This window comes from Pyxicephalus adspersus, chromosome 3, assembly GCF_032062135.1.
Source record: "Pyxicephalus adspersus chromosome 3, UCB_Pads_2.0, whole genome shotgun sequence".
Taxonomy (NCBI): domain Eukaryota; kingdom Metazoa; phylum Chordata; class Amphibia; order Anura; family Pyxicephalidae; genus Pyxicephalus; species Pyxicephalus adspersus.
Genome location: NC_092860.1, coordinates 73231847 through 73249788, shown reverse-complemented (window position 1 = coordinate 73249788; position 17942 = coordinate 73231847). Strand labels below are relative to the sequence as shown.

Here is a 17942-nt window from a genome sequence, read left to right as displayed (position 1 = left end):
TACCATTTTTTGTTTACCAGTTCATATAAAAAGCATTGCCAGTTAAAAATTAATATAGTTTGCACCCTAATTTCTGTGATTGTGTGATTGTGACAACACAAGCAGATTGTAAGCTCGATTAGGAAGGGTCTTTTCTAAAGCTACGTACACACTTCCAATTATTATCGTCGGAAAACGAACGACGAACGTTCCTGCACGATATATATGAACGATCATATAGCACCGATACTGCACATAGAGGTAACGACACGATCGTTCGTAGATATTGTACACACAATAGATACGATCGTTTCAGCGATAGAGGAACTATGTGCACGACAGGAAAGTGAACGGACGTTCGTTCATCACGCATGCTCTGAACATGGACGATCAACGAACGACCGTACACACGAACGATGTTCAACGATCGTCGTCCAATCCGATCCGCCGGTCCGGTCGTTCTTTTCCAGCGACTATCCTCGTTCGTCGGCGTCGTTGGTTACTTTTTTACGAACGATTTTTTGCCCAATCGATCGTTCGTCGTTCGATTGGAACGATAAAAATTGGAAGTGTGTACGCACCTTTAGTGTGTCAGAGTTTATACATGTTATGTATGAATGCTTGTCATGTACACCATTATTTATTGTACAGCACTGCAGAGTATGTCAAGCTACGTACACACTTCCAATAATTATCGTTGGTAAACGAACGACGAATGATCCTGCATGATATCGGCGAACGATCGTATAGCACCGATCCTGTACATGCAGATAACGACACGATCGTTCGCAGATATTGTACACACAATAGATGCAATCGTTTGAGCGATACAGGAAGTGACGTGCATGACAGGAAGTGAACGAACGTTCGTTCATCACGAATGTTCAGACCATGGACGATCAAGAACGACCGTACACACGATAGATGGTAAACGATCGTCGTCCAATCCGATCCGCCGGTCCGGTCGTTCATTTCCAGCGACTATTCTCGTTCGTCGGCGTCGTTGGTTACTTTTTTTACGAACGATTTTTGACCAATCGATCGTTCGTCGTTCATTTCCAACGATAAAAATTGGAAGTGTGTATGCAGCTTCAGCGTTTCATAAACAAGAACAAAAAAAAAAAAATAATGACTATGCAATATGTGCCAGCAGAGGTGCTTGTAACCTCCAATTAGGGAGATTGTGACAGGGTGACAACACTGGACATTTACGAGAATTGTCAAACCAAAGGGCAAAAGGACCTTTAAAAAACTGAGGATCCTGTCATAATTAAAACTACAAACTGAAAATAAACTTGATAATAACAATAACATATTAATGCTCATGTAAGATTTTATAACATTTACTTTTAATATGACATTTAGGAATACTGTATCTTTAAACTGTTCTTTTATAAAAGATGACCTAAAAACAAAGGCAAAGTGAAGAAACATTCTGCCTCAGGCAGAGAACTTGCTGGTACATGATTACAGTGCAAAATACAAGTAGGGAATTAAATCTCAATGGGTTTTGTACTGGAGAACACCCATCAATGTTGTCAGTTTCCTCTATGGCAATCCACCAAACCTAGCTACCCCTGGGCATAATGTAAATAAATGTATAAGACAGAAGCCGTTTTCAAAGAGCTTTAGCTTTTGTTTGTAAGCAAATGACTAAATATGGTACAGAAATATATCATAGCCTTTTACTTGGTAAAGTATTTTGGATTTATACACCCCTGCCAAACTGCACAGATGGTCTGGAGAGTTTTCTTCGGCAATACAGCTTTGAGTTGAAGAGCGGCATTAACTCACTATGCTCAAAATTCATTTTAAGCTCTGTGAATATAGAAAACCTAACCAGGTCCTAGTGCTGCTACTCCTTTTTCCAGTTTGAGTGCTGCTGCTCAAGGGATAGCATTCCAGTTATCAAGCCATTATCACTTATTTAAACTAGATACATAAAAAACATACATGTTAGGAATCAACTGCATTTACAGTTTCTAAATGTAATTCTTTAGACCTAAATAAAAAAAATATACAGAGAGGCCCAAAACATGTATACATATGTCACTAGTGGTTATTCAAAAACTTCAAAATCAAGTGTCTGGATGCTAACGGTAAACACTTTGAGCACCTAAAGTGATCGCAGAAGTCAAACACGACTTACAGATACCATTTGATGTCTATATAAATCTAGTAATAAGACTAATTTGATATTTTCATGTTGACCTGTGTACACATATTTGTCAATAGGACTATATATTGCTATTGTCTGTGCATTTCCTGCATTTTCCAGAATTCCTGACACCAAGAAGCATTTACATAGCTTTACAGCCACCAAAATCACTTCTTTCAGGGCTTTAAGACAGCTCCGTCATTTTTCCATCATGCATTATCCCTTCTTGTAGAAATAACTGAGAGAAATAAAGGTTAAATGCTAAAATACCCAAATCCCTGTCAGATTTCTACAAGGCCTGGGTGACAGTAAATATCCATGTGTGTGTAAGGTTCTAATTCTTTCCCATTTAAACTGGAAAACATTCTTTTGGCTTTACAATGATTTATAAAGACTTATCAACTAAACACATGGCAATGTACAACTGCAGCCAAAATGTATTTTGCTTGAATAGTATGAGAAAGGGATATAAACAGTCAGGGTTTTTTCAGTCTGTGTCCCCTCACCAAGGTTACTTTGCGTACATTTCTCTAAAGAAACCCAGAACAGCTCTACCTATAGAAGATATGTCCCATATAATAAACTGGAAAAGTATGTTCTAGTTCCCGCAATGCTCATTGCCAAGCATGTGACTGGACAACAACAAACAACACAATGCTGCTGCCTTGACTCCCAAGAGAGCGCGACACTGTATAGCAAAGCAGGAAAATTGTAATCCTGCTGCTTGTATTGTAACATTACATAGAGGAATGGAAACTGTGGCTTTGGTTTACAGAGGGGCCAGGTGGTGCCAAACCTCCCTAGGGCTACGGCTCTACTCATTCGAGTAGACATTCTTTACTCTTAATGACCTTCATCTATCCCAATGTTTCTTAGCCTTTTTTTTTTTAAATTGTTTAATTAGATTACCGCCGTATACAAAAATAAAAAAGAAAAAGCTAAATTCTTGTAAAAGAAAAGGGAAGTAAACTACTGTTCCGTATATCAATATGTACATTAATCCACTAAATAAAACTAAAGTGCAGTTATTTTAGTCAAATCATTGTACAGCAGTGCAATATGGGGAAATTTAATGCAGCAATATCGAGGAGCTGAATTAGGGGGCTATTCAAAATAAAAGTCAATTCAGCACACCAATGTACACAATGCCACTCACCACAAGACAATGGTGTAAATGGTCCTCCAAAGTCCCACGCTAACTCAGAACAAACATTTTTAATACAAGGTGTTGGGACATACAGTGTGCACATGATTGTTCCAGGTCAGCTTCTGCTACTAGTTTTACATTGTGCCACATCATCCCAAAATACTAATATGTAAAATATCTGTTTAAGAATTTGCCAGAAGAAAGATTTTCCACTTTAAGCTTAGTTCCCCACCTAAGATATTTTATAAGTGCCCAGACTTACATTTATGCATTACATGAAAAACACATTTTACTTATATGCACAGTTGAAAACACTGGTGTACTGCATTCGTAAGTGAAAAACAAAAAACAAATTATAATTTGCATTGCAGTTCCTTGACAGGCTATTTATATGTGTATTTACATGTGTGTTGGATTCAAACTGGTATGGTGCATTAATTCTACATACTGTGTTTCCCTGAAAATAGGACAAGGTCTTATATTAATTTTACCTCTGAAAATTGCATTAGGGCTTATTTTTCTCATGTACAAAATCTATAGAAAGATACTTCTGTGTTACCTGTGACCTATCAAAACCACATATATTTTTGTTATATACAAGAAGTCATGAATAAGAATGGACAAAAATGATTAATGAAAAAAATAAAAACGCAGCCTCATAAGCAAACAAGTGCAACATACCAAGAAAATGTGCTGACAATTAACATATGCCTCATAGAATAACATGCAGACACAGAACAGTAATCAATATAAATCTAAGTGTAAAAGCAAAAAAAAAAAAAAAAAAAAAAAAAAAATATGCATTGCTTATGAAAACGAATGAAATACTAGCAATGACTCTTTGAAAAGAGAGTCCACTAACCTCTTAATAAAGTTGTAGTGTCAAACCAGAGTAGGTTAATAACCATCCTACGATTTCTTGACCTCTTGCTCCAATCCTAATGAAAGGGAAGGGGAGAGCGCGCAGCAGGGTGCCGCTCCGTCGCTCTCCCCCTCCCCTCTCCATAGAGCATGAACGGTGCTGTATGTACTTGTACCTTGTCGTTGGAAAGGATCGTGAAAGATCCTTTCCAACGACAAAAATTGGAAGTGTGTACGCAGCTTTACTCCAGTGCTTTTAAAATCTCCTGCTCTCTCTCTGCTCTCTTTGTCCTCCTAGTATCCCTCCACGTACCACGTGACTGCACTCTCCAAAGAAGCCGATAGGGCTTACTTTCGGGGTAGGTCTTATTTTGGGGGGTAATAGGGTATTTAGGTGTCTTTAGCCAACAATAGAGGTTAGCACTCTGGTCTTTGCAGGTCCCAGGTTCGGATCTCGCCCAGGGTACCATTTGCATGGAGTTTGCAGGTTCTCCCTGTGTTTGCGTGGGTTTTCTCTGGGTACTCTGGTTTCTTCCCACAATCCAAAAAACATGCAGATAGGTTAATTGGCTCCCCCAAAAAAATTTGACTCTAGACTGTATTAATGACATATGACTATGGTAGGAACATTAGATTGTGAGCCCCTTAGAGGGACAGCTAGAGACATGGCTATGGAATTTGTAAAGCGCTGTGTAATATTATGGTACTATATAATGTATAATAACAACACTCTCCATTTCAGACATCAAACAAACAGCTAAGGCCACACTTAACCTAAAAGGCTAAGCAAAATACCTCCAAACAATGTAGGAGAATAAATACTACATTTGAAACTTCACCAGATGCAGGGAGTGATGTAAATGGCACTAGGTGGGGTGGTGTCTAGTATTAGTTGTGTTATAATATACATCTTAGCCTGAAGCTGTGTTTTTATTGGTAGCACCAGCAAAGTACAATTACATAGCACAAGTTGCTACCTACACTTTTGGCGTTCACGGGGTTTTTTTTTTTTTATATTAAATACATGTGTTTCAGTGGCTACTATCAAATTTTAGGAAACAGTTAAACCCGCCTGGTAAATTTACAAGAACAAACAAGCTGTGATACAGTTTGTCATACTTATGTAAACGATAGAAAGGCAATAAACTCTTGCGAAATTGACCCAGTGAAGTAACATTTTCTGCAGGTCATCTAGGTCATCACATGAAATTGTATCAATTTAAAACAAAATCACAGACATTGTCCTAACAAGCTTTATGAGACGTTAAAAAAATATGTATGTAGGTAGCTGGAATATTTCACTTACTCAGGTTGTCTATACTTTGCCTACTCTGATTTCACTGCACATGGTAAGCGTCTCACAGTGTACATAAGACTGAAGCAATTCTGCAGCCCGTCTAATCTATTAGCTTGAGGACATCCACAATCATAAAAAATAAAACTCTTTACTTCATATCCTATCAGTCCTGGCCAACCATTTTTAATGCATCATCTCATCTTCAATCTGTTTTTAAAATGTCAAGTACAGCCTTGATGGCGCCTACCACCACTCCAGAAACCACAAAGCCCTAGTAATCTAAACTATAGAACACAATAAAAACAGAAATGTTTTACCTAATTTTATTAGCATGTTGATAAGGCAGAACAAGAAAAACTTGCAAGGAAAAAAAAAAAAACAAAAAAAAACAAAAAACAATTGGTATTCCATCCATTATTTCTTTTCACCAATAAAAATGATGGTAACTGCTTTAGTTATATTTTATGAGCATAATTTGGACTCAAATTAGAGGAAGCCCTGTATTAGAAATACAATTATTAATGATAAATGTTTGGCTGTTTCTTTTAAGATATTGACACAGGACAATTATGCAGATTAGAAACTTAGACCAACATGAGAATAAAGTAATAAAACCAACACATTAGCATGAGAGGACCGAATGCCAGCACAGTGGTATTCCTGTTACACGGTTTGTTATAATACTTTCAACAATACGCAAAAAAGTATGTAAAGCAACATTTTTTTCATTCATTGCATTCAACAAAATGCAGGAAACCAAAATTTAATTACTGCATATCCGTCATGCAAATTTTACATTAAACCACAGGTCATCTATTGGAATGGGATCTGCTGATTGTTTAGGCCATCTGAGCACAGCAAACTCATTGTCATGTTGAAAAAAATAAGTATCAGAGGTGTCAGAGCTGACATGGACTCAAACCCTAAAGATGTTTGTGCTTGAAAATCCCTGCAGATCACCAGGTACTGAAACACTGGGACCAGCCCTGTCAGGCACCTAGAACACTGGGGAACAATTTTGAACAAATGTTTATGTTGCCTTCATATTTTAAGCTTATTTACACTAAAATAGGTATGCCGATTCTGAAAGCGCAGTTAGTTTTCTTCTATCAGGTCAGGTTTTTTCTCTACAGCGTATATTATTGTGATTACTGTAGCGTGGGTTTGTATAGGCGATTCATTTACACGCAAGACAGTGTGGTCAGAGGTTGTGCGCTGCTCTACGTAGTGAATAAGCAAAATCTATTTTTCTACTTATACATGTATTTCCTTTCTTTCAGATCATGTCTGGCTCTGCTGTTTCTCGTCGTAATTGCCTAAAGAACCCTGATTTATTTTGTTATATCTGTGGCAGTTTCACCATTCCCATTCAAAGGGTGAACATCAGCACATTTGTAGAACAAGCCTGTTTGGCATATTTCAAAGTTAAACTTGGTGATCAAGATAAGTCTTGGGCCCCTCATAAGGCGTACAAACAGTGTGTCAACGGTTTACGGATGTGGAAAAAGGGAACACATGATAAGATGCCATTTGGTAAACCTATGGTTTCGCGGGGGCCAGGAGATCATTTCAGTCACTGTTACTTTTGTATTCATGATATAACAAGAAAAATAAATGTAACAGAGTATCCTAATCTACCATCGACTATACGCCCAGTGGCCCATTCAATGAAATCCCAGTGCCGGTTGTCGTTACACTACCCTCTCTTGAAGAACATGAATATATTAATGAACTAGGTGACAACAATGATGAAGAGTTTGAAATTGAAGAGGACTCCTTAAGGGATTTGATCAGCATGAGGTGAGGTGATTTGGGACTATCAAGACTGTGAAAAAAAACATACGAAATTATCGTACTTTCGAACCAGAGAAATTGCATTCCTGCAGTACTTTAGAACTGACAGTGGATTTATGTATTGCCATACCCTACCTGGTTTATTGGAGGAATTCCAATCTATACCTCAACTGAATGGCGACTATTCATCGATAGCTCAAAGCGGCAATATATTTAGGTCGGTCCCAATTGGCCATTCAGTTTCTCTTTGTGAAGAATATACAGACATAAAGAGAGCCATTGAGTTTCTTGCAATATCACCAATACAATTGGGTCATCTGTGTTGACCTTAAAATGGTATGCTTCCTTCTTGGTCAGTAACACGGATACACTAAGTATCCCTGTTATCTGTGCATGTGGGACAGCAGAGCTCATGAGAGGCATTGATTGGAAAGGAATTGGCCTCCAAGATCTGTCCTAAAACCAGGTGATCCAAACATTCTACATGAGCCACTTGTCGATAGAAAGAATTTTATATTCCCGCCTCTGCACATGAAACTGGGTCTGATGAAGCAGTTCGGTAAAGCTTTGCCAACTGAAGGAGACTGTTTCAAGTATCTCATTTTGGCATTTCCTAGCCTGTCATTTGAAAAAATAAACGCCGGTGTGTTTGATGGTCCACAGATTGGGCAGCTCAAAGATGAACATTTCATCAAGACAATGTCAAAAGTTGAAAAGAATGCTTGGTTAATATTCAAAGCCATTGTCAAGGATTTTCTTGGAAACACACAAGCAAATAATTACACAGAAATTGTCCAGAAACTCTTGGGACAACTACAAAATGCTTGGTTGCAATATGAGCATCAAGGTGCATTTTCTGTATAGCCATCCTTCTAACTTCCGGGAAAACCTTGGTGCAGTCAGTGATAAACAAGGTGAACGATTCCGCCAAGATTTGAAGGTCATGGAAGGACTGTATCAGGGTAGATGGGATGTATATATGATGGCTGACTATTGTTGGAACATCCGGCAGGATTGTCCTAACACTAAACACTCCAGGAAAAGCTATAAGCATAAATGTTTACCTTAACCGCTTACCTAACTTTCAAATGTTTTACTGTAAAAAAAAAAATATGTCATGTTGTATAATTAATTTGTTTTTTGACAAAAATGGAGGGTACCCCTGGATGTGATAGCAAAAAACTGGGGTCATTTCTGGATTCACCACCCAAAAATTAGTAAAAAACAAGTGTAAGATCTAAGTGAACAAAAAATGCTTTCCCCAGTGTAATGATTCCACCTTTGAAGTCACTGTAATCACTTTCTTCCCTAATCTGATACTCAGTTTGAACCAACTGTTAATGTAGACATTGTCAAGTTTCCCCTAACAATGTCTAAATGCATTAAGTTGCTGCTCTGAAATTGGTTGATTAGATATGTGCATTAACAGCAGCTCTACAGTGTGTTTTATATAAATGACATTTAATGGCTCCTTTTCTGCACCTTTAACCTTGCCACATTTGTAAAGGGTTTTAGTTCAGTTTATTTGGTTTTAGTATTTTTGTCTTGCAGCAGGGTTGGTACAGAAGTTAATGTTGCCTTTTATGGGTACTTGATATATTTAGATTTTTGCAGAACTTTATAACATACATAATAAAACTATTTCCTTTTTTTGATAGTAGATTTGGAATTTCCTAAAATCCCTATTTAACCTGAACTCTCAGTTCTCTCTCTTTATCATTTAGTTTATTTTTGAATGCAGGAATCTTTGAGGCATGTGGATTGTGCATCGTACCCCTTTTAGACAGATGTAGGGATGCAGGTCAGGATGAACACCTTTTTACACATCCTATGTGAGGTGAAGTGCACATGTGCAATGCTGAATGCACTCATCAACTGATAGTGTGTCAGATTATTTTAAATTCAGCTGCATTACACTAACATCATGGACACCACACTATTATAAACACAAGAAAAGTTACCACATGGAAATCAACTAGCTTCCAGGATGCCAAAGTAATAGCATAATTTTCCTGTCAGGAAACATTCTCTGAGACAAAACACTCTTTGGTTGAGTATCCTACTGCCTCCGTGCTGGTAATTTTTGTTTATTCTCATAAGGAATTATGGTAATGGAAGACCATATTTTACATTTTATCCACCAATATAATATGCCTTTGCCTCCACTGTTCAAGTCAATAGGCAGAACTGTTAAAATCACCTAACAAGGCAAACAACTCTGGAAACAGGATGGATAGAACTGTGGATTTTCTGGCTTTTGCCCTGTGCCAGGACTAGCAGCACACTACACAGGGTTGATTCTCATAACAACAGCAGCAACTTTTTATAGCCAGTCAATGGTTTACGGGGCTGTAAAAGTGTGTTAGTAGATTGGAAGACTGTCTGGATCTCTATTTTTCCCTGTTTTACAGCGTGTGTACCTGTAGAGAGTACGGTTATACCCAAGTAAAGGCTGTTCTTGCCGGTGGTGTCAAATGTGTATATTCAATTTTGCAAGTTGAACCCATCACTGAACTCCAAAATAAAGCCTCAAAAAATCCCTGCTCATAACTTCCAAACATTAAATCCCCCCTCACACAGCCCGGCATCGCCAGGGACAGACAATGCTCACAGGCTATGGTTCTAACGTTCTCTAAAACCATACACAAGACCTTACTCTTCATACAGACAGATGATAAGGGATCTAAAAAAGAATGGAGCCTTTACTGTGCCATACCTTTCTATAATCCCAACTATAGTATGTGCAATGTTGAAACATGATCCTCTACAATAAATCTTTGTCAGCCTTTCACAGGGGATTTCAACAGACTACAAAGGGAAGCAGCTCAGAACACTAGTATTGTGGTGTAGGGAAGAGGCAAGGTTTGCAAGGCTGACAAGAAAATTCATTTTGCAGTTAAAAAGGTCACGTTAATAGGTAAACAGTAGAGAATAATGAAGTGAGGAAATGTAGAATGAGCACTATTTCGAAAAGAAAAATTGCAGAGCTGATAAATTTGAGATGAGATTTTTAAAATTACAGCCTTACGGGATTAAGTAAAACATTAGAACATAGAGCTAAATTCCTAAAAAGAAATGTTAAAAAGTGAATCTTTTAGTACTTTTACAATGTACTGCAAACACAAAGCCTCATAAAACCAAATGGATGTATCTGCATACCAACAAGACAACTCATTTTCCCCCACTATTTCATCTACAGACAACTGCAATCATCTTCAAAAAGTGGATACAATCAAAAGGAGAACTGATAAAAGAATTGTATAGTTACTTTTTTTACTAATGAATACACCTGCAGTGTGTTGCTTTAACCAGGACATTAACTTTGATCCTGTTATTATTCATGACACTCCTAACTTTAAATATGAAATAGAGGAGGATGTGTGAATCAGTGAGTACCTTGGGAAGAAGGTATATACACACTGTTGTTCAATATATGGGCCATCTCTATTAGCCATCCCGATTCCTAGTGTGTCATGAACAGAATGTAAACTTTTTTGGCAGTTCTAAGTGAACAAATGGATGTAGAATAGATTACTGAAATGGAACTTTTTGCAATTTGTATAGGTGATGTTCTATGTAATAAATGCAACATTTAACCATTCTATTTATTTCAACAAATGTTTGCTATTAGCTGGTTACTAGTGGCTTAACATTACAGATTACCCTTCACTAACTTGCTCTGCCTCGTAATAGGTAGGGTTCTTGGATTTCACATGTTCATAATGGATGGCAGGTTACACATAATATATACACATACACACAATGCTTTGCTTTAGCAACCCAATTAGCCTATTTATAAAGCAGAAGTATACCTTTAGGATAAATGCACAGCACATTAAATGAACTTTCACGGACTGTGGAAAAAGTACAGTGCAGAGAAGAGGACAGCCTGGTGTGTTTACTCCAGCCTTTACTTGGGTATACCCATACTCTCTACAGGTACACACACTGTAAAACAGGGAAAAAAATAGAGATCCAGACAGTGTTCCAATCTACTAACTTTGCCACAAAAACCATTTTCACAGTTGATTTGCTTTTCTAGAAGCTTACACACTTTTACAGCCCAGTAAACCATTGACTGGCTATAAAAAAGTTGCTACTGTTAGGAGAACTAACCCTGTGCAGTGTGCTGCTAGTCCTGGCACATGGCAAAAGCCAGAAAATCCACAAGACCCCCTGTAACTTTTTCTATTAATCCAGACAAAGCTGTTCATCCAACAGTGAGTGAGCATTGCCATTTTAAGAGGCAGAAAAAATTTAATAAAAAAACCCATTCACCAATATCCTTCAATTAGAATTTAAATGACTACATGGGGCAGTATAAGGGTAGCAAAATAAATAGTAACAGAGTTTTCTACCAAGCATCAGAGTTCTTCTTTAAAGCACACCACCATCAAAGATCTTTAACATTTACAAGCCACAGGCATAAGAATTGAGGTTGAGCCTACTGCTTGTTTAAAAGACAATAAAATAGGATGTCTGCAAATAACATTACAATAAATTATGTTTTTGAAGGTACTGAATTTCCTGTTACACGGATTTCACTCGCTACTTGTAGCAACCTATTTCCTCTACAGACTCTAAAAGCAAGATGAGATTTACATATTTACAATTTCAATATAACTGCTGCAACAAAACATTCAAAAATATTAAACTTGTTTCCATATCAAGGTATTTGTTATATCAGCACATGACAGAAAAAAAACCCATTAGAAATGTACTTCTTTTCACTAAAGATCAAGAGTTGCTGGAAAAAAAGGGGATCTGAGGAACAGAGCTCATCTATCATGTATAATAATAATAATAGTAATAATATTAATAATAACAGGTTACTGTACTTTGGAACCTTTGCTGTATACCGTGCAGAGAAAAGGTTTTTACTAAACCATATAATAATTGTTTCATGTATATCTATCTTTTTTAAAGCAAAATCAAACTCCCAATCTAGATGTGATTTTTTTCTGTGTATTGATATTATGATTGCTTACAATTGATTCCTGAAATTCACTACAATAAACGTAATGTAATTCATTACTCACCAATATAATGATTGTTAACACACATGATGCTGTCAATATATTGGTTGATAATAAAAAACAACATAAATGGAACTATTCTGAACAATGTGATATATTACTTGAAATGGCTAGCTTTAGAAAGTCAGGATAAGAGTGGATCTGTATCTTCAGGATGACAGGTCAGCATTGGTAGCCCTCACTACAGGTTATCATAAAGTGAACTTGTGCCCAGATCTCACACACCTAAGTATTTAAAAATTCTAAATAAAAACAGAAAAAAACCTTTTTAAAACAATCCTCCACCCAGCTGTATTTAGAGGGATAGTAGACAAAATTCAACGTTAAAGTCCATAACACAGGCATTGAAATGTTAGTGTAAAGTAGGTGAAATGATATTCCTATAAAACACAAATGTCTGTGACATGCTGCCTCTTGTGTCACAGCAATTTCATTTACTAAACACCTGACGATCCTCTTTTTTTTTCTGTCTTCAGTGTAAATTAGATCCATGCTGGTGTGGTGAATTTGCCGATAGGAGATACAGAATACCATGACTATGCATGATATGCTTGTACTCCTGTAGTCAGGAGTTTGTCTACATGGCCCCTGGTCACCCCTAATGACTGACATAGGCAATACACATATTGTTGTACTTTCTTGCTGCATCTGTTTATTCTGCTTTGTGGTGGAACCCAGATGATGGCCCTATATAAACTCCCCACGGCTCTTGTACCGAGGTCCCAGAACAAAACTTTGTACTGCACTATGAGATTGTATTGCCATGAAAACATAAAACACACACACACCTGTTCTTTACCACATTCTCACATAAAGTGGAAGAAGCACCTTGAATCTCCCTGGATCCACTGACAATGTGAGATAAAGCTGGATGTAGGGAGAAGGCACCACCATTGTCCCTTCTTCACAGCACTGGCAATTAAAACACAAGAATTTGCAAATTTGATAGGGCCCCATTCATTCTCCACAGGCTGCCCCCACCCAAAGCAGATCTTATGTTAAACTGATATGTACAATCTCTGGTTATAAGGGTCACATATAAAGTGGACCACCACAATTAGAGATAAGGATAGATAACTATTGTTGGAAGTGACCAAAATTACTATGAATATGTGTGTGTGAACTTGTGTGTAAGGATAATTCTGCCTCTTTGAAAACAAGCTATAAACCTCATTATCTGTGGAGACAGATGAGGTCCCTAAAACAACCATCAAGAGATTGCTGAGCAGAGACAATGATGGATCTTCCATGAGTAGATGCCAGAGGATCAGTAACACCTGGCCATTTTGACCACCTGGTAATATTTCCTGCCCAAACCAGCTTACTATTGCTTCATCTTCCTGGAGGGGGCAGGGGATGTGACAACAGCTCTGGACTTGCAGAGGGATGTGGTTCAAGGAGGAAAAACCTTCCTATATACCCTTACCTTCCTTCCATTTGTCTTGTAAATTATATGTATATATTATCCCAAGCTGTAAATAACCCTTTCCCTTTTGTAAGATCTATTGGTCCTGAAAACAAGGCACCCCAAACAGAGCACATTCCACAACTATTTATACTATTTTTTTTATGAAACGCATTATATTAAGTCCTTCCTTCTATCCTTACTGCAGTGGCGGTAAGAACTGAATGGGAGCGCAGAGCCTCCTGGGATCGGCCATGCACTGAAGGAGCTTTTAGGTCATTGAAAAAAAAAAAAAAGGTGCCGGTCCCTACGCATGTGTAGTGTGCTCAGTACTTTTTTTGTAAGAATACAACAGCATACGTCACCCGATCTTGCGCCTGCTCAGTGCGTGATCGGGCGACATAGGGGTGGTGCAAGACATAGGTAGAAGCAAGATACCAGGACGACGCAGGCCAGAAAGACAGCTCCAGAGGAATGAAACGATGTGCAGAAATAAAGGGTAAATTAAATCTTGCTTGAGTGGGGTTACATTGTTACAATATTTCGATCCTGGGAGGCTGTCAACTCTACAACCTTTGTAATGAAATACCTTTAAAATTGGACTAGAGAGCTCAGAGATTAATGCATTCGAAAATATTTTTTTTACTAGTTTTTACTGGTTTTTACTGGTCCGGGCACTTTAAAGCCTTCAGCTGAATATGAAGATCATTCAGAATCTGACAAACCCTTTCTCCTCTGTGTTCTATACTGTATTTTTAGGCACAGAACACAAGCCTACATTCTTTGCAGTAAAAAAAAAGTTTTCTTTTAATCATACCTAATGCTGTATAATTTGCTACAAATCACAAAAGGAAACCACACAATTACCAAATCATGACATAATATTTATTTGCATTTCCCGTACGATAAAATAACATTGTCACACAAGGTAAACCTGCTGAGCCACTATATTTAGGATATGATGGAACTCTTATATAGTAAGTTACCTGTATGTATGTATGTCAAATAGAACTCTAAATATTGGGGGGAAAAGGTGTTCATCTTTCATGATCATTTCCAGGGACAAGGGGGTGACAGATGAACAAACAAGTGGTCGATCATGGATCTGTCAGGATGGATCCATGAACCACTCTGGGCGACCTCTGTACACGCCAGATTCTCGCCCGCCCATTGGTATCAGGCAGGAATTATCAGATGTGTGTACGTAGCTCATGGCAGATCACACAAGTGATGTGTTCACATGGAAAGGAGGTATCACAACACAGTATAAAGAGTGTAAATCACAGAAATACAGTAACTAAATACAATAGGACATAGCCACCAGGGGAATTAGGTCACCCTGAACTCCTCAATATTTAATACAGTTGGAGTTCCTGTGTGTGCCTATTTTATACAAGAACTTGGGTTACTGCAAGCCCCAAGAAGAATAAACAATTGGGTAAACCTGCATGAATGCCACCGACACTTTAGGAATCATTTCAGGAATCACTTCCCACCTGTCCTCCTAGATGACACCTATATTCTGTTTCTTTAAGTCTACGGCGCTGAATACACTTGTCCAGGTAAATATTGCGAGGAGATGTGAATATAAAAAGAGATTGTACCTTGGAAAAAAGTATCAAGCAACAGGGAACATTTATAGTCTGCAACTTATCCTAAATCTGGTCTGTGTGTGTATATATATATATATATATATATATATATATATATATAAAAAGACGTCTCTGTTAATGTCATATTCAGTATGGAACAAACACCTTTTCCTTATCCTTTCACTTCTACCTCTATTAGACGATTGTGTGACAGAGTGACAATACAATAACACAACTAGGAGAGAGGGACAAAGTGTTGCTTCCCTATATTAGTAACTGATCTGGAACCATAGTGAAGGAATCACTAGTTATTATTTCAAAACTATGTAAATTGAAATATATTGAACAATATCCCTGAAGTGACACTTGAATGTTAAAGCTGCTGAGATATAAGTGCTTATATAAACATTAAGCTTCACTAGGTAATATCCTAATACCACCCTGATCAGGGAACAAGATATTACCACAACAGTGATATAATGGCTAATTAAACCTACTAAAAAGTGGAACACTGAGTTATTAAACCAAAAATATAAGCATCAGAATGGTAACTAGATATTGGTAACACTGATTTAAAGGATTAATACCATGGCATCATATGATGATGATACCATTATATGATATAGGTAAACATATTTTTACGATAGGATTTCCTTTTTTCCTCCCACACTAACATGCAGATGACAAAATCCTAAAAGGACACGTTCACACCTGCCACTTGCTTGTTCCATTTGGTGCAGCTCCTGGTGCCAGCTGCTTGAAGACTCAAGTTTTAAAAGAAGCAGCGTCTGCACATCTAACAGCTGGCGACAGTACTATTAGCAGTCACTGCAGCCCCGATTCTTTCCATATGGGGACACTACATGTAGCATCTGTTTCCTGGCTGTAAAGGCACCAGGACCCCACTGCCAGTGTGAATAAACCCAAACAGGTGAACAGATACTGGTAGAGCTCCGTTCTCACCTTTATACAGCAGAAATAAGTGTTAGGTCTTGGGGCACCCCTGCTAAAACAACTCATTGGGTTGGAGTAAAGAAAACCCCCAACCCGTACTGACAGCACAGCAGATCATCAGTCTTATCCCGCCGCTTCTAACCCCGCAGGTAACATTAAATAGAAGGTTAGTCAGTTACAAGGCAACCCTATGGAAACCTGTGGAGGAACCCTACATGGAACCCCGCTGGCTGCTGTCAGCAGTGCTCACAATGGCCACTTTTTTGTATATACATCTACATGGGGACAGATATAAACAGCAGATTGTGAAATAAAACACAAATAGGTATTAATAAATGTACTGAGCAGATATCTCAGACTGCATGAATTGAGGAAAGGACCGCATGCGCCCCGTCACGGGACTGATACAGGAGACCCATTCCTAAATATTTTATATAGACGCTATCCTAAGACTTTCAGCCTCAATAATGGCAGCTGTAATAATCTGCTCCATAAAAGTCCAGAAATGCAGACTTGTCAGGAATTGTAATGAGTGAGGCAGCCAGGCAGTAAGTATTTTACAAGAAGCAGCCAGGCAGTATTTTACAAGAAGCCGCCTGGCAGTAGGCATTTTACAAAGAAGCAGCCTGGCAGTAGGCATTTTACAAGAGGCAGCCAGTTAGTAAGTATTTTACAAGAAGCAGCCTGGCAGTATTTTACAAAGAAGCAGCCTGGCAGTAGGCATTTTACAAAGAAGCAGCCAGGCAGTAAGTATTTTACACGAGGCAGCCTCCATGTTTCACAAGTCTCTGAGTAAGGTAGAGTGCAGGTTATGAGGTGGGCTTGCACAGTAGGGGGCGCCCTGGGACCCCCAGCACACGTAGAAGGGGAAGCCGGAGGATTAGGGGCCGGGTGCGGGATTTGTTCTTACCCAGTAACGGGGAGGGCTCCGGGCACACAGATAGTTCTTCTATAGCCGGGCTATATATGAGGTGACTGTCGCTTTCTGTGCTCTTCTCCGGGGGCCCCAGCCCGGGGGTCTGCGCCGTGACTTTTCCCTCCTTTTGGGTCTGGATAAAGACGAGAGGTCCGCCGGTGGTGAAGTTGTTCTCGGAGTGCTGGCGCTGCTGGTGCTCGGTGAAGTATTGGAAGAAGTTCATCTCTCTGCCGGACACATAGTACACCAGGGTAACGGCGAGGTGCACGGCGCAGAACAGAACCAGCACCTTGCAGGCTTTCTGTAGAGACGAGCCGGGCAGCACCGAGCCTTGTAATAACGGCTCCTTCATCATTCCGCACACAACAACCTCCACAAGTCACACAGACATTCGGAGAGCTAGGATGCAGTGCAGGCACACATAGCACTCAGCTGGCTTTAATCCGCAGCCCTGGGACTATATTGCAACATCCATGCTATTAACACAGCCACAGTACACACAACCGTTCTCTGTGACGTCATAAAAGGGGGGAGGCGTGGCCCTGACTCCAGGGACGCCAATCTGCCTCTCAGAGGCCCCGCCCCTTCTATCTATAGATGCTGCTGAGGCTGAGTTGCCTCTGAGGCTCCTAGGCAAAGAAGGGACTGCATGAAAGTGGTGGGAGGGGAACAGCAAGAGGGTAAACAAAGAGTTAACTGGTCCGGGGGGGATGTAGGGAGGGGTTGTGTCAGCACAGTGAGAGGCAGGGTTTAGGAGAAGGGGGGCTTACTAGGGGGAAGCAGGAAGTGTGAAGCCCTCTTGC

The 17942-nt window shown here is 39.0% G+C and overlaps 1 protein-coding gene across 1 annotated transcript in view; it reads right to left on the bottom strand.

Annotated features, from left to right (window-relative positions):
- B4GALT1 (beta-1,4-galactosyltransferase 1) overlaps window positions 1-17694 on the bottom strand; it is a 40048-nt gene extending 22354 nt beyond the window's left edge. The window contains 1 exon segment of the mRNA XM_072405221.1: window positions 17134-17694. Within this exon segment, the coding sequence (XP_072261322.1) occupies window positions 17134-17494 (361 nt within the window). The 5' untranslated portion in view covers window positions 17495-17694.
- Between the last annotated feature and the right edge of the window lie 248 nt (window positions 17695-17942).